This window comes from Sardina pilchardus, chromosome 18, assembly GCF_963854185.1.
Source record: "Sardina pilchardus chromosome 18, fSarPil1.1, whole genome shotgun sequence".
NCBI lineage: Eukaryota > Metazoa > Chordata > Actinopteri > Clupeiformes > Clupeidae > Sardina > Sardina pilchardus.
This window is the reverse complement of record NC_085011.1, coordinates 25,367,435-25,388,290: the sequence shown is the minus strand read 5'-3', so window position 1 is coordinate 25,388,290 and position 20,856 is coordinate 25,367,435. Positions and strand designations below refer to the sequence as shown.

Below are 20,856 nucleotides of genomic sequence, written 5' to 3'. Positions count from 1 at the left end.
GCCCTGAGGGACAAAGGCCCCCAAACACACACATTCTCCTGAGGCTCCACACCTTCCTCTGCACCTAATCCTCCTCCTCCTCCTCCTCCTCCTCCTCCTCTCTCTTCTCGTCTCGTCTCCTCTCTTCACTCCCTCGCTCCTGCAGTGCCTGCTCAGAGTACTGAGCGTTTCCAGGAGCTCACCATCTCTGCCTTCTCCTCCCTCCTCTCCTCTCCTCTCCTCACCTCTCCTCCCTCTCCTCCCTCTCCTCTCTTCTCCTCCCTCTCTTCTCCTCTCTTCTCTTCTCCTCCTCTCCTACAGTATCTGCTCCGCACACCACTCCTCTTTCCTGTGGTCTTTATGAGACGGAGGCCCCTCACTGAGACCACATGCCACATTTATGATAGAGCCCCGTAAACAGCAGGAGTGGCCTGCTAGCATAGGTGGCAAGAGAGAGAGAGAGAGAGAGAGGAGGGGTGGATGAGAGAGAAAGAAAAGGAGAGAACAGAAGACAGGTAGAGACAGATAGAAAGCAAAAGAGGAATTGGTTTCCTCAGATTATACCTCTGTTATAGAAATGACAAGTGGCAGCGATAACGAAGGAAGCCCGAAGTTGGAGGAAGTCTGAAGTCTGGTGTGCACAAATATTTTGGATTTAATGTGCTACTGTTTACTGTGTGCAAGCATTGAGCAACACATATTATTCTTGAATTTCCCCTTGGGGATCAATAAAGTATCTATCTATCTATCTACTGTATCTATTAATTATGCTAGTACAGGCCCGGAGTGGCTAATCGGGAGCTCCAGGAGGATGAGCCAGTCTGAATATCGTGAGCTTAAATGTGTTGTTTCCGTTCATTTCAAGTTCATTTGCTGCACCCTCATGGCACTTCAGCAGTTTAATAACCACCCTAGATCTCAAAAGCTTGAAAGAAACTAGAGGAGTGTTCAATTCGGCAGATACAGGGGAGAAAGTGTGCATTTACAGGGCTCGACAAGGTTATGTGCCTCGAAGCTATCTTGCATAGCTCGGGCAGTCTACGCTATGTGTAGATATAAAATATTCCGAAATATTTCAGTCAGTTCTGTAGATGGCAATAACACATGCTACACTTTTGGCAAATAAATGAAAAGCTATTTGAAATCATCAATGTCTTCACCTTTCCACAGAGCTGGTCTTATTGATGTGCATGTGTTGTGCTTTCAGTTTGTGTATGATTACATGATTTCATACAAATACTGTAGCCTAAATGGTGGATAATCGAGCTATACATGAAGTATGGTATTTCTGAAGTGTTCAAGATTAAAAGGAAAAATTACAACAAGAATCATACAGAACTTAAAACCGTGCCCTTAAAACCGTGATTCAAACCACCGATCCCGTGCCAGCCCTACTCTGTTATATTAGTTCTTGTGATACACTACAGTATTTATCTGTATTGCTACCCTGAATGGGGTGAAACTACACCGGTGCATGGCTCACAGTGCTACAGCAAGTGTCCTCATTTACTAAACTTCAAAGCCTGTGAAAAGTGATGTAATAATAGGGTCGTGATTGCAACCCCCTGACCTTTCACCTCTGAACCATACCTCAGTCTCACCACACTCAGACGGGTCATCGCCGTGAATGGCCTGCTGGTACTTGGAGTACAGTGCAGCGGAGAGCTCGTAGGTCGCCACAAACGCAGGATCCTCAAAGCTGACCAGCACTAGCCTCACCTTCAGAGAGGAGCAGGGAAGGGAGGATGAATGGATGAATGGATGGACAGAAGGAGGGAGGGAGGAAAGAGATGAGAGGAAGGGGTGAAGAGAGAGATAGTGTTGTGGAGGTGGGCAACACGTTTGGGATGTGAAAGTGTGAATGACGCGTGATGGAGGTTTGTATTCATCGAGCCATGGCCAGTTAAGAGATCAGAGGAGATATCGTGTCGAGTGTGGGCACCAATCGGCAAGAGGTTAAAGAAGTTTCACAGAATAGTTTGCAGGCAAAGGAAGAGCAGGTAGTTTTGGTCAAGCAGGGAGAGGAGTTAAGGGGGGCAAATTTGGAGGGTGGTAGGTGTTAGTGCATGTTGAGAGGAAGCAGCGGTTCAGTGACAGGAGTTGGGATGATAATGAGAGGGAGAGAGAGAGGGGGGGAGAGACAGAGAGAGAGAGAGAGAGAGGGGGGAGAGGGAGGGGGGTATTGATGGAGATGTTTTAGACAACACTACACACTGAAAGCAGCATCAGGTTATTAATGTACCATGACACAAGCGACAGGGGTGAAACTTAGACTCTTCTAAGCTCATTTGCAACAGGTCAATGCAATCGTGTGTGTGTGTGTGTGTGTGTGTGTGTGTGTGTGTGTGTGTGTGTGTGTGTGTAGGAGTCTGATTCCAGTCCCACAACCACAAAGGACATGAGGGAAACCTGAAGGTGAGGCTAGTGCACACAATCACAGCTAAGCGAGGAGGGGACGGACTGGGAGCTACTGAGGGGCCACTGTTCACTGCTCAGCAGCACTGAACCCTTTAAAAGGGAGTGGGAACTACACCCAGCGAGACCAGTACCTCATAACATACTCAACCAAGGGAGTCACACACACACACACACTCTCTCACACACACACACACACACACACCATAAAAGCAATGCCGGAGGGGGTGATTATGTTATTTTGGAAAAACTAAACACAACAGACACACTCTGCTTCTGACTCACAAACACACAAACACACACACACACAACCAACCAATACCTCCGGGCATATTCCATGAACGAGTCAAAACAGAGTTTTCCAGAGTTACATAAAAGCTGACTGCATCAGGAGAATCTGTTCACCTTCAAAAACAGCAGATGCAACCAGCAAAGTACTCGGAGCCAATCAAGGCTTTAGATACAGTGCTCTCTACTAACTGGGGCCGCGGCCATTACCGGCATAAAACTCAGAGCCACAATCAACATGACCGGGTGCCCCAACCTCGTCCATATACATGATTAAAGGTTGCTATGAGAGAGAATAAATAAATAAATAAATAAATAAAGGCTGAAGTTAAAAAGCTCCTACGACTCCAGCACACCACAGCTGGGCCCCCATACTGCAGTGAAGATTTACGGCCACAACGCGGGCATGGTTAAGGCGAGACGTACAAGGAGACTACACTACAGCTAATCAGAAACATCTGGCTACAGCTTTGCTAGCACGCCGGCTAGCGCCGTGCTAACATACCAAAACATGTGCTGTTAAAAGCCCGGCAAAGATTTATGGTTAAGGGTCTTGTACAGCTCGGATGACTCGGAATGGCGGCCACATGAGGGGCTGGGATGGATTTTTTGGGGGGAGAGGGGTGCTGAAGAGAGGGGAGGAGGGCAAGGTGTCACCTAAATCATAAAAATGTGACCGCGCTAGGTCTGGCTGGCTAGCTAGCGTGCTAGCTCGAGGCGCTAGCGCTGAGACTATGGCAGTGCTTGTGTTGGTGCAGCTGGGGCCGTGGGCCCTGGGAGATTGATGAGTGGGAGCCTAGTGCAGTCTGGAGGTGCAGGGGGAGTACCTGAGCCAAACAGCAGGAGAGGGAGATGAATGGCCTGGCTGGTCAACACAGGCACCTGTAGCAACACCACGCCACCACTCCCAACCACCCACCCACCCACCCAGCCAGCCACCACCACCTCCAGCTCTCAGCCCACCTACCAGACGTATGGGAGCACTTTTCTCCCTTCCTACGCCTGCCTCTCTTTGCTCTACCACAAGGTCGGTCTCTTTCAGTCTCTCTGCTCAGGTGTAAATACATGCAAACACATCTACTGCCAGTCACGCACAGACACATGTGTTGTTTGTTTGTCTCTCTCTCTCACACACACACACACTCCCTCTTTCCCTCTCTCTGATGAACTCAAGAACACACACACACACACACACACACACACACTCCTAACCTCTCTCCCCTCTATACTATTTTCCCTCCTTTCGCCCCTTCCCTCATATCCGCTCTCCTCTCTCACTCTGTCTGCCGCTGCTGGGCCGTCTCACCTGATCCCACGCTCCATCCACTCGCAGGCAGCAGCAATAAAAAGTGTCATGGCAGGGGCTGTTTTTCTGCCCGCTTTGGCGCCCCCACCCCCCCGCCCCCCTCACTCCAACTCTGAATTTATACTGTTTACCCTCGTTTACCTCCCCATCCGTTCTCACTCTCTCCCCGACTTTCCCTCCTTCCTTGACTCAGTGCCCGTCTGGCTTTTGACAGATTTGCCAAGTTTGCATTCTCACGGAGGTGTCCGACAACAGAGAGGGGGGACAACAGAAACATCTGCGCTCTGGGCGACTGCGGTCAGATAGTGATCGAATGTCCTGCGCTCATCACACACACAAAACACAAACACAGAGGTGCGCTCTGAGTCTGCTACCCTGCAGCTAAGCTCAATGATCACTCATTTTTTTTGTGTTTGGAGTCAATCTCTAGCACCTTCTCCCCTCTCTATTTTCATCCCTGAGGGGCTGACCCCTCAACTCTCACCCTTGACCCCTGACCTGGCTCTCAGTGGGCTTGTCTGGAGGATCCTTGTGAATGGCCATCTGGTAGAGTTTGTACAACTGGTAAGAGGCGTCGAAAGAGGCTTTGAACTCTGAACTGGGGGGACTGGAGCGCACTAGCCTCACCTTCAAGAGAGGAGCAGTGGGGAAAGGGTTAAAACACAGAATTCAGTGAGTGACAACCCCCCAAAAGCCCCAAACCTAAATCCCACCCAGACTGAAATACAGAAATAACACACATCAAAATCCTGCGGATTATAAACCCACATGGAGAGATGAAAGTTGGCAAGATAAGATGTAGCACACACACACACATACGCAGACTTAAGAAATGATAAAAAGAAAACAAACGTGCAGCTGAGGCAGAGCTAGCACATCACACATGGAACCAGTGAGCAACAGGTCTTCGTTTTTTTTTCCTGCAGTGTTCGGCTCAGCCTTCAACATCATCGGATCCATGGTAGCAGCTCCCATACCAGCCACAGGCTGAGTCACTCTGTAAACTGCAAGGCTGTAAATGTATGCGAAACGCCGGACATCCTCTGGTCACACTCGTGCCATTCGATCCAGTGTGATGGTTCAGGCAACAGAGAGACCAGCTGTGAGGTCCTGGAGCTGGATGTGGACAGTCAACCGTTTCACCTCGGCAAAACCTCCCGAACACACACAAAAAAATCGAGTGATTTTTCATTGTTGTCATTTCCCCGAAATTGAGAGAGATAGCGTCCCCCCCTTATATTTGGTTTCTCCTCCTCTTAATTAAAAAATTCTTGGTTTTTAAGGCTTTGGTTGGATTGTGTTGCTGCTCCTCCTGGGTCCTCTGGAAAGTGCTCGATGGGGGTTATTTAACCCCGGGTTTATTTTGGTTGGCCACATCAGGGCTCTCATATAACTTGCCTGGCCGGGCCATAGTGCGGGGGAGACAAAGCTGCCAGAGTCCCGTGTAAGAATTAACGGTTCGCACAAATCTTTTCATCTGGCAACTCTCTCGAGACGGTCTCGGAGTGACCGAGGGTTCAAGGGGGTCCACCTGCGTTGGGGAACAACAACAACTCAAGATTGGCTGGCCGCTGGTATTTTTATACTTTCAAACCACGTCTAGGGTTACTGAATGTTTTAATACTGTTTATGTTAAAAGCTTAGGCGTCCAATTAAAAGAAAATGAAAAGAAATCAGCCTCTGTGTGTGTGTGTGTGTGTGTGTGTGTGTGTGTGTGTGTGTGTGTAAGTGTAAGTGTGTGTTTGTGAATAAGAAGCTTGTGAGAGAACTACACACGAAGGGAGGGAAAAGAAACAGAAATCCCTGAACCGTTTCTTCTTTCAAAAACCATTTTGATCACAGTGTGTTGAAAAGGCTTTTGATTCAGAGCACATTACCTCTGTTTGTTAATGTATAGTAGAGCCATGGCAGCATATTTGAGGGTGAGTCAAAGAGACAGAAAGAGGGAGACGATCCAGAGCCTGGGTGAAGGAGGGAACCTGAACTTTTAGAGAGAGCGAGAGAAAGTAAATCAAAACGGACGGCTTGTGTGGACTTTTACCACATGGCTACACTGCCCCCTGATGGTATCCCTCTGCCCGAAACTTTTTTTCTGCCCAAAAGTTCCTTAGTGGCTGGGCAACACGTGTCCATCCATTTTTCATGACTATTTATGCTGCCTGACACACATTCAAGCAACACCAGAGGATTTCAGTGACCTAAAGGATATCCACGAGACACACTTGGTGCATATGTGATCAGTGTATTTGACTTTGAAAAGGCCACACACGCATAGCTGTGATCAAAAGAACAACTATAGCTAAGATTCCACACATCCGTTTATTTATCTCTGAGAGGCCCTAGATGGCTCAAAGAGGGGCCAAGAGTTCTCCCTCTCTCTCCGTCTCTCCGTCTCTCTCACTCTCTGGTCTGTCCATCCCATTCTATGGATCATTAGGGCGACTCCAGACCCTCTCTGTTTAACAGCTCGTTGGATGACTGAGTGGGCTGGCTGACAGTCCGGTCGGCCTACCATAAACACCTCATTAGGTGACCGCAGCCAGGCGGCTATCTCCGGAACATTCTACCCCGCGGTCACTCACCCCCCCCCCCCCTCCCACTCCTTCCCCACCATGCGTCTTCCGTCAGTGGTCCTCCTATCAGTGGCGAACTTCCCTCCACTTCACTCTCCCAACTCCCTCCCCGGATGCTTGTGAAATGCGAAAAGAATTAGATAACCTCACAGACAGTACGACTGTGGAAGGTAGAGAAAGCCCAATTCACATGTCCTATGGATTTTTATTTTCAGGCCTGCCTGAGAGAGACAAGCCAGAGACCTCACGAAAACGTCATTAGTCCTCCGGTTTGGCTGTGACCTTCCGCAGAGACGGGTGACCTTGTCCGGTTGCCTGGGATCCACTTACACAGATTGAACGGGACAATGTTGGAGAATTGAGATCAATCCAATCAGTTGGTGGTTCAATTAAGTTAATTGGGGGGTAGAGAGAGCGCCTCATCCCTCGGGATTTCCACTGGTGGAGAGCCATCCTGCCACTCGCTTATCAGGTCTCCAGTCCTAATCCAACAGCTCAATGTCCTTACCAATGCTGACATCACTTTCCTAGTGGTCTGGAAACAGACAGGGCAAAGGAGGGAGAGTAAAACAGACAGTGTGTGTCTGTGTGTGTGGGGGGGGGGGGGAGGAGGGGGGGGGGGGCTTTATTTTCATTCAGAGAGAGGCTATGTGGCTTCATCCTCCAATTGAATTAGCGGAGTGGTGGAACAATCCGACACAAACATTGGAAACCGCTGTTGCTGTGGCGGCTGCGTCACACGGTCTCTTGGGGATGGTGAATGAGGTCATCCTATTCGATTCCGGACAAGCCTCCGCTGCCAGCTCCTCCACCTGTAGATAACAGGGCAGCTCGGCGCGGCTGATAAGCAGGGCAGGTGCAGGGAGGTGGAGGAGCGATGGAATTAGAATGATTCATCAAGTTCCTGTGTGCTCGCTGGATGTGTTCGGGCACCTCGGAAAGCTTGTCCAAACACGGACTTAACCAGTTCCTGCCCGTTTGATAACAGAGTTGGCATGGGTTAGTGGCAACATCAGCAACGACGTCCATGGACGACTTTGGTAGCACATGAAGGACCCCAAAGAAACACACACATACATACATACACACACAAACACACACATACATACATACATACACAAACACACACACACACGCACACACTGACAGCGTTCTCACCTCCAGGCGGTGTAGAGGGGAGTCGGGCGCCGTCTCAGATAGGAACTCCTCCAGGGACTTGGTCTGGTTGGACGTGGTGGAAGCGGGAGTTGGAGCGGGCACTGAGGAGGCTGCGGAGGAGGTGGTGGAGGAGGTGGTGACGGAGTCCCCGGTCTCCTGCTGCCGTCTCTGCTCCTTCTGCAGCCGCCGCTCCTTACGGAGCTCCTTGGCCTTCCGACACGGAGGCCTGCTGGGATCCGCTCCCATACCTGAGGGAGAGGGAGAGGGAGAGAAGGAGAAGGAGGAGGAGGAGGAGGAGGAGGATGGAGGAGGAGGATGGAGTGGCCCGGGGAAAGGGTAGAAAAGAAGAGAATGAAAGAGAGGTAAAGAGAAGGAGGAATGGAAAGAAGAGAAACACAGAGGATGTGACTCAACCAGCTGATCCAATTTGTTTTCTTTAGAGGCGTTTGTACGAATTAAAGAAACCCTTTTAAACAGCCGGGGCCAAAACATGCAGCTTTTCCAAAACAAACAGTGGCGGCAGCAACAAACACCCCACAAACACAGCTGAAACGGGTGGAAATGAGAGATGACGCCAAAAACATTCAAACTGTTAATCCCCTCCCCTCTACCCTGAAGGTCCCACTCCTCACACGGGTCACAAAGCAATTCCAGAGAGAGAGAGAGAGACTGACTGGGCGTGCTTCATCAGTGCAAGTCTAATTCAATTACAGGTTTCTGAAGCTTGTGCTCTTCTGTTTTGGCTCTGGCGGGGGGGGGGGGGTATGGGGGGGTTGGGAACAGTGCTGCCATGTGGAGGCAGTTTGTGGGCGTGAAGGGTGGGTTTCCGATCGCTGGAGGGGGCACAGCCGCCGAGCGCGAGCGTGTGCTTGCTCGTTCATTCATGTGAGGCTCACTCGATCACCGCCTCGCCCATTCACAGGGCAATGGGAAACACTCTTCAACATCCGGAAGCCATTTTCCTTCCTAATACCTCCGCAAACCCCCGGGACCCCCCCCCCCTTTTTTTTCCCCTGCTGCTGCCATGACATCACCAGCACTGAGTTCCTCTAACTGCACATGCTCAGTAAATACTCCAGAGGGTCGAGGACGGGTAAAAGGGTAAAACTGCTGTGAACCTCAAGCATCACGAAAAGCATCACGGTCTGTGAACCTCAAGCATCACGAGCATCACGAAAGACGTCCGGTGGACACGCCTGAGGGGCATCCTGGTTCCACAAGTGTCCACCCAGGCCCTGACCAAATACCCAACACCCAGAGCAGACCTGGAGTGCAGAGTCTGGCACTGCAGCAACAGAGACGAGAGATCAAGACGGCGATCACAAGAGGAGAGAGCGCGAGTGAGAGCGTTACTGAGGGGAACGAAGGAGAAGAGAACTAAAAACGAACAATGATGTTTCGAACGGCACAGAGAGGTAGAAGGGTACTGTAGAAGGCAGGCCCAGTATCAGAGACTGGAGGAGTGGGTGTGAGAGACGGCCAGGGAAGGAGAGGAGAAGGGCCAGTCAGGGAGGACAGAGGGTGTCCTGTTTGCAGACAAACAGATGGACAGACAGACGGAGCTGGGCTTTGAACCATTCTGCAGCGAGAATACACTCACACACACACACTCGCACAGACACACACATACACACACACACACACCACTCGCTTTCTCTGTTTCTGTCCTGGACGCCTGCCAGACCCTTCCACTGCTCCAGGCATCCTATGTCAACAGTTTACACGCCGACATCCTGTTTGCAGCAATAAGGAAGCGAGGGCTATTTCCTGCCTGTCGCCGTGCCAACCACCGCCCGGCACTCGCTGGCCTGCCATCACCGTGGTGACCCCGCGGGGGAGCGTTCGAGAGGAGCAGCGAGAGTGGGGCCAAAGCCAGCATCAACCATCAATCACAGCAGAAGTGTTTACAGCTTTGAGCACAATGCACTATTATCCCAATGGCTACACACACACACACACACACAGACACACACACACAAACACAGACACACACACAATCACATCCGGATGAACAACAAGTACTTCAAGTGGCTGGGGAAATGGCCAATGTCCCAATGTGACTGAATTCTATTGAAGGCTGATGTATCAGCACATCATGTGGTTATTTTTGTGTGGTAAATAAATAAAAAAAACAAACAAACAAACAATATGGTGACCTCTGGTGAGGAGGCCTGTCTGTCAGCGATATTAGATCTTTAACTTGATTTACTCCAGAGAATTTTGGCCCACTCTGCCTTGGGCTTTGCATGGCTCAATAAGTTTCCAAAGGAAACTGTGTGTAATACTCCCATCTTATCAGCAGTGTTTTGGAGAGAAATATTAGGGGTGGTTGGGGTAAGGGGGTGGGGTGGGGGGGTTCTGGCAGAGTTCAAGAATAGAAAGAAATGCACTTTCATCCCCAACAAAGGAAAAACATAGAACTTTTTCGGCTGTCAGAACAAATCAAAAGACATGAAAAAGAAATGACTGCTGGAAACTGAGCTATGTGGTGTCCAACTGTGTCGGAATACTGAGTCACTGACACAAGGACGTCCATGTGAGTGTCAGAGAGAGAGGGACTGCTTTTCATCTACTTCAACACACACACACACACACACACACATACATCATTACGGCTGAAGCAAATCACTAAAATGAACTTGACCATGCGGGTACATTGGGGTTGAATATAAACAGCCATAGATAAGGCTGATAAGTCAGCTATATGCCGTAATTTCCCGACTATTAGCCGCGGCTTATACATTGATTTTGCAAAATTTCTTCAGCTATGAGGTTAATACAGGGGGGCAGTTAATGTGGTGTTAATATGGTTTTCCTTCTTTTAACTTGCATAAAATACTGTCCTGCGGCTTATACACAATGCGGCTTATATGCAGGAAATTACTGTACACCCATAGACATGCACGGACACGGGCGCGCGCACGCGCACGCACACGCACACGCACACGCACACGCACACGCGCACGCGCATGCGCACGCGCACGCGCACACACACACACACACACACACACACACACACACACACACACACACACACACACAAGCGGTGACCTGTGACAAAGACATCACAACCCTCCTCTAGGCTTCATGAGTACGAACACGAACACAACACACAAACACTTTCTCCTCTAGTTTTACAGTGTTAAAACAGATGTCCATACACACCACATGCTCACAAGCTCAAATACTCTCTTTATGAGTCACCTCCCACACACACACACACACACACACACACACACACACACACACACACGCAGGCAGACAGACACACATACACACACATAGACAAAGATAGACACATAGAGACACACACACACACACACGCAGAGGTACAGCCTGTACAGTGTGAAGATAAATTTTGACAGATCAGTTCCTGTGGAGGACGCACTCTCCCTCTGCGGCAGTTAACACTTCATAAAAACATAGCACTGCCCCCCTGGAACAGCCCTCAACACACCCTCTCTCTCAAACACACACACACACACACACACGTCACACACACGTCGCACACACGCACAAACTATGCAGTCGCACAAGTCGCAGACAGCAAAGTCAAATCAAGAGAAATCAGGAGAAAAGCGCAAACAATTGCACAATGTAGGCAGCAACGAGCACGCAACCCCACAGCGCCCTCGGGCAAGCGAGAGGGGTGTACTTTGTGGGTAGCTCTGTGTCATGCCTGCGTGAGTGTGAATGCTGGCACTTCCCTTTATGAGGAAAAACAACCGGGAAGAGAGAAGTGGAGAGGAGTGGAGAGGAGGAGGGGGGGGGGGGGTTCAGGTAATGATGATGGATGTGGGTAAAAACACAATGGTACAAGACATGGTACAAGAGGAAGGGAACGATCATTTGTACAAAATATTTAAATGGAAAATAAATGGAAAGATTAATGGCCGACCGTCATGTTCTTGGGAAGTGGGATGAGTGGTCCTGGTTACAGTGATGCACACACAGACTCCCTTCAGCAGGTTTTAATGAATGAAGCCAGTACTCCCCCCCCTCCCTCCACCTCAGTGCTTCAACAGCCATCTCCAGTCAGCTGAAGGTTCAACACACACACACACACACACCCACCAACCACACACACACACGCACACACACATGTTGCACAGCACCAACTCGGGGGGTGATGTACTGTTTCGCATTCTCTCTTTTATGAGCTCCCTCTCCCACATTTCCTCTGGCATGGGCTGCACGTTGGGCTGGGGCCATCCATCCGTCCAATCCGGACGCGGCTGACGCTGCGCTGCAGATTCATGCTTCGGGCCGCACAGATTTTAAAAAAAGAAAGAAAAAGAGAGAGAGAAACGAACGCCTCTAATAAAAACTACAGTGCAGCGGCCAGGTGTTTCCCGTACGACAGAGCGGGGATGGAGAGGGCATTTTCCACTTGCTGTCTTTTTCTGTCGTTTTTATTTCACACTTTATTTCTTTCAGGGAGCAGCAGCCTTTTCCCATCAGGAGACACCCCCACTGCACACACGCACACACAAACATACACACACACAGGTTTCCGGATGGTTCTATGAGGGGGTATTTTACCCGGGGAGCGTGGTGAAGCGTGGCAGCCCCTCTCTCCGGCGCTGCGGCCGTCTCCCTCCCCGACTATAACTCAATTGTAGCCCAGGCAGAGACGCAGGCCAAAACACCCACGGGCTCAGGGCTCTGTTTATGTCTGGGCCGGAGCTGCAGGCTATGGGGGCCAGAGAGTGAAGGCTAAGTTCTGTGTGTGTGTGTGTGTGTGTGTGTGTGTGTGTGTGTGTGTGTGTAAGTGTGTGTGTGTGTGTGTGTGTGTGTGTGTGTGTGTGTGTGTGTGTGTGTCAGAGAGAGAGAGAGGAACAGGAGCTGAAGAGTCCGACTCATGCATGATTTATGTGTCAATTGCCCCTTCATAGCTAATATGAATCCTCTGTTGCCTGCGTGAGGATGAGACCGTAGTGTGTGCTTGAAAGTTAGTGAATGAACATATGAAGAATGAAGGTGGGGCGGCGATGCCCATGGGACAGTTTGTTTCAAAAAGCACAGAGGTGAAGCCAGCCAGTGAAACTGTGTTGAGAATCAACTCTGCTGCTGAAATGCAGCCCTCTGCTGCCATCTACTTGTCATTTTCAGAACTGCAGCCAGTGAAGGCGTTGCCAAGTGTTCTTTCAAGACAGTAGCTTTACAGGTGGGTCTAAAAAAAAAAGTTATTGTGGAAAAGGTATTTTTTCCCCCACGTATCTATTTGAAAAAGTTAATCTTTCATATATTCTAGATTCATTAGATATAAAGTTAAATATTTCAAGATATTTTGTTTTGCTTTAATGTTTATAGCTCATGAAAACCTGAAATCAGCATCTCAAAATATTATAATAAAGAAGTTATAATACAGAAATGTACAAAAACCTTGACCAATCGAAAGCAGTGTATTTATAGTGGATTTTGCACAAATTACTGCATCAATGTGACTTGGTATGGAGGCAATCAGCTTGTGGCACTGCTGAGGTGTTATGGACGCCCAGGTTGCTTTGTTAGCTGCCTTAACCAGTCATATCTAAATAAAATGAAAAAGTCTTATCCAAACATCCAACATTTGTTTTTATGTGAAAAGAGGAGTTTGGACCACTGCTCAACAGTACAGTTCGATCTCTCCTTAGCCAAAGGATGATGCTCTAACCTTGTCTATGATTCAGGAGTGACTTGACACTAAGAATGTGCCACTTGCAGCCCATTTTCTGGACATAATTCCTGGATTATTCCTATCACTCTTTTCCCGTCCAGTCAACTTTCCATGAATAGGCTTTTATACTAGGCTGGGTGAACCTTGTCGGATCTGCCGGCGATTTGGATTTCACCTGCAGCTCAGGCTGGAAGCCTGCACATCTATCTCTCCTGCTTCCTGTCCACGTCTTTGGGGTCCAATCATCTCAAATACTTTATATCTGGTTATGCCAGTTCAGTTCCACATTCTCATCAGGATACATAGCAGATTGTAAATGTCAACATTTTAGTGGATCTGAAGTTTGTGTTTACGCCATTTTCTTTCGGGCTTCCTACACTCTCTTTTTAGGAGTTTTTGCTCCCATGGGGCTTTCTGTTTGTCCTTAACTTTCTTGAATTTTAATCGAGCAATGTCATCCATAATGTTTGCCATTTCTGCATTAAAGTGATCCAATAAGTCTTCTACCAAGTCTGCTAGATTACTTGACGTCTGTGAGTGTGTTTGCTCAAACCACACACACACACACAAAAGCACTTGTCTGATAAAAGGAGAATCATAAATTAACAACATAGATCTGTTCTGACTGTGTGGGGCGGCAGTGGCTCAGGAGGTAGAGTCGTCCAGTAACCTGGTTCGAACCAAACTCCTCCTGACCCTGTGGAAGTGTCCTTGAGCAAGACACCTAACCCCAGTGCTCCCGATGAGCACGTTGGCGCCTTGCATGGCAGCCGGTGTGTGAATGGGTGAATGTGAGGCATAATAATGTAAAGCACTTTGGGTGCTCGCAGAAGCCGAAAAAAGCGCTACATAAATGCAGTCCATTTACCATTTACTTTACTAATCCACACTACTAATCCAGACCAGTTTCAATAAGGCATTCATTTTTAAACAGTAAATTAAAGACATGAGTCACATTAAAGCCCATTAAGGTGTGCATGCTCGGAATCTGAAAATAACTGATCAGAAATCTGAAGGATGTTTGCATTACAGTAGGCACAATACTAGTTGTGAAGTTTCACCAATGCTAAGCAAAAGCAAAGAGGGTTAAAGCGGAGCGAGAGGCGCAAGTGTTCAACCATTTCCGCGTTCTGTTTTTGCAAAGGGGAAGGGGGCGAAATCCCCCTTTAAGCAGACCTAGAAAGTGACGTTACATTCAAACTGAACTGCTTGCCAATCTGACAGAGATCGATATCCCACTATGACGACTTTGCGACACGCCTCTTTAAGCAGACAGGAACTGTTCGAATTTTGCTTCCATAGAGATGCATTATGTTGCTCTATCTTGTCAGTAATGAAGGATCTTTGGCAAAAGTATACACCATGCACAAACAGTTTGCTCAGTTAGAATGGATAACAATCATACACATCCTGTCGATTCTTCACACTTTCAAGTTCACAGACACAGATCTTGAGAGAGATCATGACGGCACCTGGCTGCTAAAAACGGGCCAAACGGAAATCACTTTTATCCACACGATACTGGTATTTTGGAGCCCGAAACACTTTCTAGACTTTTTAAAATGCCACCCTGGAATTAGGGTGTAGACAGGCAAAATCGCAACTGTTTTTAAAACGCTAATGCCACAGTCCAACCCAAATCTCACAATGGAAATACTGACGAAACAGCCCCAGCCCTTATATTACTCACATGCCACAACATTCCAAACAGTCAGTGTCGTCACATAACCATAAAGGGACGGACGGATGTGTGAGCAGACTCACCTGGTATGGGGGCAGAGCGGGAGGCTTTGGCGTTGGCAGGGGGATCAGCATCCTGCCTGGGGGGCTCCGGGGCGGCACTGTTGGTTTCGGCTTCCTTGTCCACACTGGGGGGGTTGATGGGACCTTCAACATCAGAGGCACTCAGCTGGGACGAGTCCCGTGCCGGACCACTCTCGTGACACACAGAGTCCATGGGCTCTCCTTCAAAGACACATGATGATATTAGCATTAGCATTCGCATGTTATAAACAGACTTTCCAAACTGAGAAGCTAATTAAAAAGTTAAAAAGCTAATTTTTGCAATTACCCCACAATGCAAAACCAAGTGGCACCTTGGTTCAGATATTGAACCAGAAAATAGTTGAGTTTTAGCATGAGTTTTCCGTCCATATCAACTGTTGCCATGAGTAAACAAAACTAGTCAACTAGCATTACACTGCAGACGTTGACTAGCATTTTAAACAGCTAGATTCTGCTGTTTTTAGCTGACAATGTTAATGAGATGCATAAACCGGACAATTATATGAACAGTTTGTTTTGCATGCAACACCCATTGTTGATGACGCATCCTTGGTTTGGTTCAAAACAGGTGGAAATGCAGGCAGGTTCACCAGATAGCGCCATGGTTCAAAGAATTCCGAACAGCACCAGATCTGGTTCGCTGTCGGTGGAAAACCTCCTACAGTCATTCTGAAAAGGGAGCTCACTAATTGACCCTCACCATCACACTGGCCTTCGGGAATCTCTCCCACAAGCAGGAACTTGTTCATCTTCTTCAGGATTTTCTTGTGGCTTTTGGAAGGCTGAAACTTCAAGGCATGACACCTGTGCAGGCACAGATCAAATCCTCATCTAGCACCCATTAAGAATTGAATGCACTGCAGTGCATACACATCATTTGTCTTCTTAACATCAATGATCATTTTACAAAACAACATGTTCAGATCAAACCACTTCCAGACATGATTAGGAGGACATGCATTTCATGAACATGTTTCTCAAGCTGCATTCATAATAGAACTGGGACTGCCAAACCACTGGTGGAGTTACATACACTCAGCTACAATGCCAGCATTCAAATCCTGGACAGCAGCTGTGTTCAGGCTTAGACTCGGGCTCAAATCACAGGGGCAGGTAGATGCTGGAGTGGGTTTGTACACTCTCAGAGCCAGCCTTGCACATCACAACTGAGAAGACATCTTACTTGATGGTGTACTGTGGGCAGCCTTGCACATCTCTAACTGATAAAACCTCTGACCTGATGGTGTACTGTGGGCAGCCTTGCACATCTCTAACTGAGAAGACCTCTTACCTGATGGTGTACTGTGGGCAGCACGTCTTGTTCATGATGGGCTTGTATACGTACTTCCCGCTCCTGTGGTGGCAGAGCAGAGGCAATAGGTAAGAATACCGTCGATACAAAAAACCCTAAAACAAGCTTGAGTTGCTGCAGCCAACAGCTAGAGCCGCCAGGCAGCTACTGTGCTACAGTGGCATGACCATAGGGGCTCATGAACGTTCCCCCAGAATGTAGCACAGTACAGTAGCTGCCTGGCAGCTAAAGCTGTTGCCAACTCGAGCTACTGTAGGTGGATCCAATTGTTCTCCAGAAACAGAGAATCATTATTTTCCCTGTACTGTATAACTGGCATTTTCACATCTGTTCAGTTAGTTGTTTTACTAATTAGATCATGTTTCTTCAGATTTTCAAAGCAATTCAAACGAGATGACACTAAAGAGGAAATATGGAAGCTGGTGGCTCACCGTCGCCATCCTCGATCTATCAGGTCTTGGTAGTCCTGAACTGTCATAGTATGGGACCACATCCCTGAGAGAAAGAGAGAGAAAGAGAGAGAAAAACAGAGAAGGGGGGTGGGGTTAGAGAGGAGTATTTATGTTTTGAGTCGCAATCATCGGTCATGTTTTTACCCATATTCACACCTCTACAGCGTACAGCAGCTGAGCAGGGCTAAACCCACTTGGCTACTGTGCTGCAGAAACCAGGGAATGAGAAAAGGCAGTGATGCCAGCATTTGCTAATTTATTAGCACGTCGCACAATGCAATGTAGAGTAATTTCTAGCATCTATCAAACATCTAGATGAACATGACAGAGATCAACATAGAGGGACTAGGCTATTCAATGACAACAACATCAGTTTATTAAAACACAATCTCACAATTTTCACAGTGGGGTCAAGACAATTACCCTTGCCCACACAAAACAAAAGAGCTGGTCACTCTCACATCAAAACCACCCCCTGGACTGAACTACACTTACATCCACAGACCAACCACTCGAACAGGTCAGCCGTTTTAATGAGACTCAGCATAAATAATGAACTTCACTTTGCTGAACATATCACTGCCATCCACTGCCAAATAATCTCCAATGACTAGACGGTCATAGGGCATTGTATTGTTTGGTAGAGCTGCACAATTATCGCAATAGCAATCTCAATACGTACCAAAGCTATTACTGTACCTAATCGGTACAAATAATCCCGCACAGTTAATTGACACATTTATGGTTTTTATATTCATGTCATCCTCCTTGACTGTTCCACTTCTGGTTGGTGGGTTTGCGTAGTACAGTACGTGAGGGGTACAGAAATTCTGATTGGTGAACTTCACAGTTGGTCGGGGGTGCTGTGCTTCTTGCGCATTGGGCACAATCAGGGGTGGCACTGATTAAAGAGACTTTTGAAATATTAAACTGAATCAATTCATTGACAATCAAAAATCATATTGCAAATTGAAATCGCAATATCTGTCAGAAAAAAATTGCAATTGCTATAGCCTACATAAATTGTCTCCGTCTATCTAGTCTAGCCCGTACTAAAGCACATGCTCTATGCTTTGAGTACTATGTGTTTAGCCTGATTACCATCGACTTTCAAAGGCTCTGCGAGACTTTAGTCTGACCAACAGCCTGTGCTAACACGGTTTCTTGCCAGCGCTGGTTGACCCGCCTCCTTTAAGTGCCTCAGTTTGCTACTGGTAGATGTCAGAAAGCGGATTGCCGAGTTTAAACCAATAACAACACTCTTTCCGCTGCCTTGAACACGCCTCTACCCAGAGCCGTTGGAGCTGCTCAAAGTTGATTGGTTCTCGACCAAAGGGGGCAGTTCCGCAGATTTCGGGAACTCAGAAATCCTTCTCAATGAGCAGTTGACCAGACCAGCAGCAAAAGCCTGAAGGCGTTGCGTCACTGGGAGGGTGTGCCAGGCTACTATGTGTTTGCCAGACCCAATCTCTTGGGAGAGAGTTTCCCACAGTCCAGCATGACCGTCCTTAGACTCCATCCCAGGCCTGCAACTCTAACACGAAGTCAGAGACATCCACTGAACTATGCTCTAATGTAACTCAAAACCATGAAAGACTGTAAGAAAAAAGGGGGGAAAAGCCATGTGTTCTCCTGTAAGTCCAAGCAATACCTTGATCAAAATCAGCAAAGAAGAATGTTGGCTTTTTGAACTTTGGATCTCATGCCATTGAGTATTTTATGACTACCGTAATGAGGTATGAGGTTAATAGACGAGGGCAGTAAATATGGTATTCATACGGTTTTGTTTCTGTTAACTTGCATAAAACACTGTCCCGCGGTTTTGATAGAGGCTGGTACAGTACTATGCTATTGATTAGATCATAGCTCGGTTTTGGTCAACAGAGTATCATAAAGCAAGCAGCACCAATCAGCGTGTTTACATGACAATTAAAAAATCTGAATGACTTGGGTTTTTTTTTTTTTGTAACTGATCTCTCTCTCTCTCTCTCTCTCTCTCTCTCTCTCTCTCTCTCACTCTCTCACTCTCTCACTCTCTCACTCTCTCTCTCTCTCTCACTCTCTCTCTCTCTCTCTCTCACTAACTCGCTCACACATACATTATACAGTCAAATAGGTCCAACAGTGAGCACTCTTGTCCATTCACACTGGATTCAAGGCACATTGTGTACATAACAGGCCTACATCTGACCTTGAGAGGAAGTTACAAACAGACCCAAAGGACAGCAAGTTCCACAGTGAAATAACTTTCTGGGAGTCTCATGCCTTACATCATACAAACAAAACAAACACAGGGCTTTAGCATCCCCCACTCTGATGTTACTGGAAGTATTAGCGTGTGTTTGGGCTTCTTAATTCCCACACTTTGGACCCCATCAAGCTGACCCTTGATGGGGTAGGCACTCAAAGACATACTCTCACTTTATGACAGGGGGTGATGCAGTGAGAATATCCAGCCAACGCTTCCATTAGCAAAATGATAATAATTCATAAAGTGTCATAATGTTACTAGATAGATATATCTCCTCTCCTCTTCTCCAATGCTGTGGCATTTGGGATAGTGAAGCAACGTCAACAATGGCACCAACCGAGGACAAACTCTCACAAACTCGTGACAGTCTGTGCAGTCGATGAACGATCACCTTTGGTAACAGGATTTGTCACCGGAGTTCCAGTTGTAACCTGGATTTCAGATTAAGACACTTCCATAAGACTCGAGGCTCCGTATGGAGACGCTTCCCTGACTGTACTGCTGGCAGAGGCAGCTGATGAATGGAAAAAGTGGAGTGGGAAGGTTAAGAATGTTGTTGGCTGTCATGAAACACTCTCATTTCAGTTCACAGTTCAGTTTTGGGCCAAACTGCAGATCTTGAATAGAGGGATTCCATCAAAAGACAGCACTTTTCAAGATCAGATGGTTTACTAAAGAAAAGGCCGAAACCATCGTCAAAAGCAACCAAAATAAATTAGAATGGCTAAAATAACGACTAAAAGAAATATCAGAATCCATCCGTCTGCAAAATCTGGATCTGAGTTTCCATTTACTACTAATCTATTACCCAATGAATCACTAAATTAAAGACCATACAGCCCAGGGACCAACACAAAAGCCGTGATTCCTGACTGCAACTGATAAAAGAAACAGAGAAAGCAAACACTTAAGCCCTTACACAAAAAAAATGAATCAGCTGGTAGTCATGGATACACCCGTGAGAATAACCCGAGTTGATCTTTTCAGCTGATGATCAGTAGACCCTGTACATCACACCTGTGCTCCTCTACAAACAGGTGCTGGCTTGAATACACACATCAGTAGACCCTTTACATCACACCTGTGCACCGCTACAAACAGGTGTTTGGAGCAGGGACTGAAGATATACTTGGTAGGTGGGGCTCCATGTAGGCCTTGTGATAGATCAACAGACCTCTACTGAGGGGGGAAGAAGAGTGCAACATCATTAGTTAATGTAGTGTACGGCAAGGGAAATATCCTGACCAAAGCCGACACCAGTCATGTCTTTGGACTGCACTGATTGTTAGTTTGATACCCATCCCCATGGTAAGCGGGCAAGTCTCTATTGATTGTTAGATTGTTAGTCTGAAAAATAATCTACTGCAACATGTTGTGTCACTTAATCTATTAATTAATTTGCTGATTGGAGTGTTGGTCACTGAGAGATGGCACTAGGTATCAACTAACTAATGTGCACGGTTTATGCCGACCATTTATACTTGTGTTAAAAAAAAAAGGACAAGCACTAGCAAGCAAGGCTAAAATAGCAACCTTCCAGGAACAATGGTGCCTTCCACATCATTGCTCTCCCATTTAAAAATAGCTACACACTGAAGATCACTGACTTAGAGAGACTTCTTCCGGGTTTGGTGTGGTGGAAGTGTTCGTAGCCGCCTGTGCCAATCCTCTCCAGGAC

The 20,856-nt window shown here is 47.4% G+C and overlaps 1 protein-coding gene across 4 annotated transcripts in view; it reads right to left on the bottom strand.

Annotated features, from left to right (window-relative positions):
• The window catches only part of LOC134064325 (arginyl-tRNA--protein transferase 1), a 95,122-nt gene that overhangs the window by 71,584 nt on the left and 2,682 nt on the right, over window positions 1-20,856 (bottom strand). For 3 of the 4 annotated variants that reach the window (XM_062520236.1, XM_062520234.1, XM_062520237.1), the window contains exons 2-7: window positions 16,907-16,970; window positions 16,455-16,517; window positions 15,864-15,967; window positions 15,143-15,343; window positions 7,720-7,967; window positions 1,570-1,698 (exon numbers count right to left, since the gene is read on the bottom strand). In XM_062520236.1, the coding sequence (XP_062376220.1) occupies window positions 1,570-1,698; window positions 7,720-7,967; window positions 15,143-15,343; window positions 15,864-15,967; window positions 16,455-16,517; window positions 16,907-16,970 (809 nt within the window). Of the gene's footprint in view, window positions 1-1,569; window positions 1,699-4,486; window positions 4,616-7,719; window positions 7,968-15,142; window positions 15,344-15,863; window positions 15,968-16,454; window positions 16,518-16,906; window positions 16,971-20,856 lie in introns of all 4 variants that reach the window. The other variant, XM_062520235.1, reaches the window with a different exon arrangement.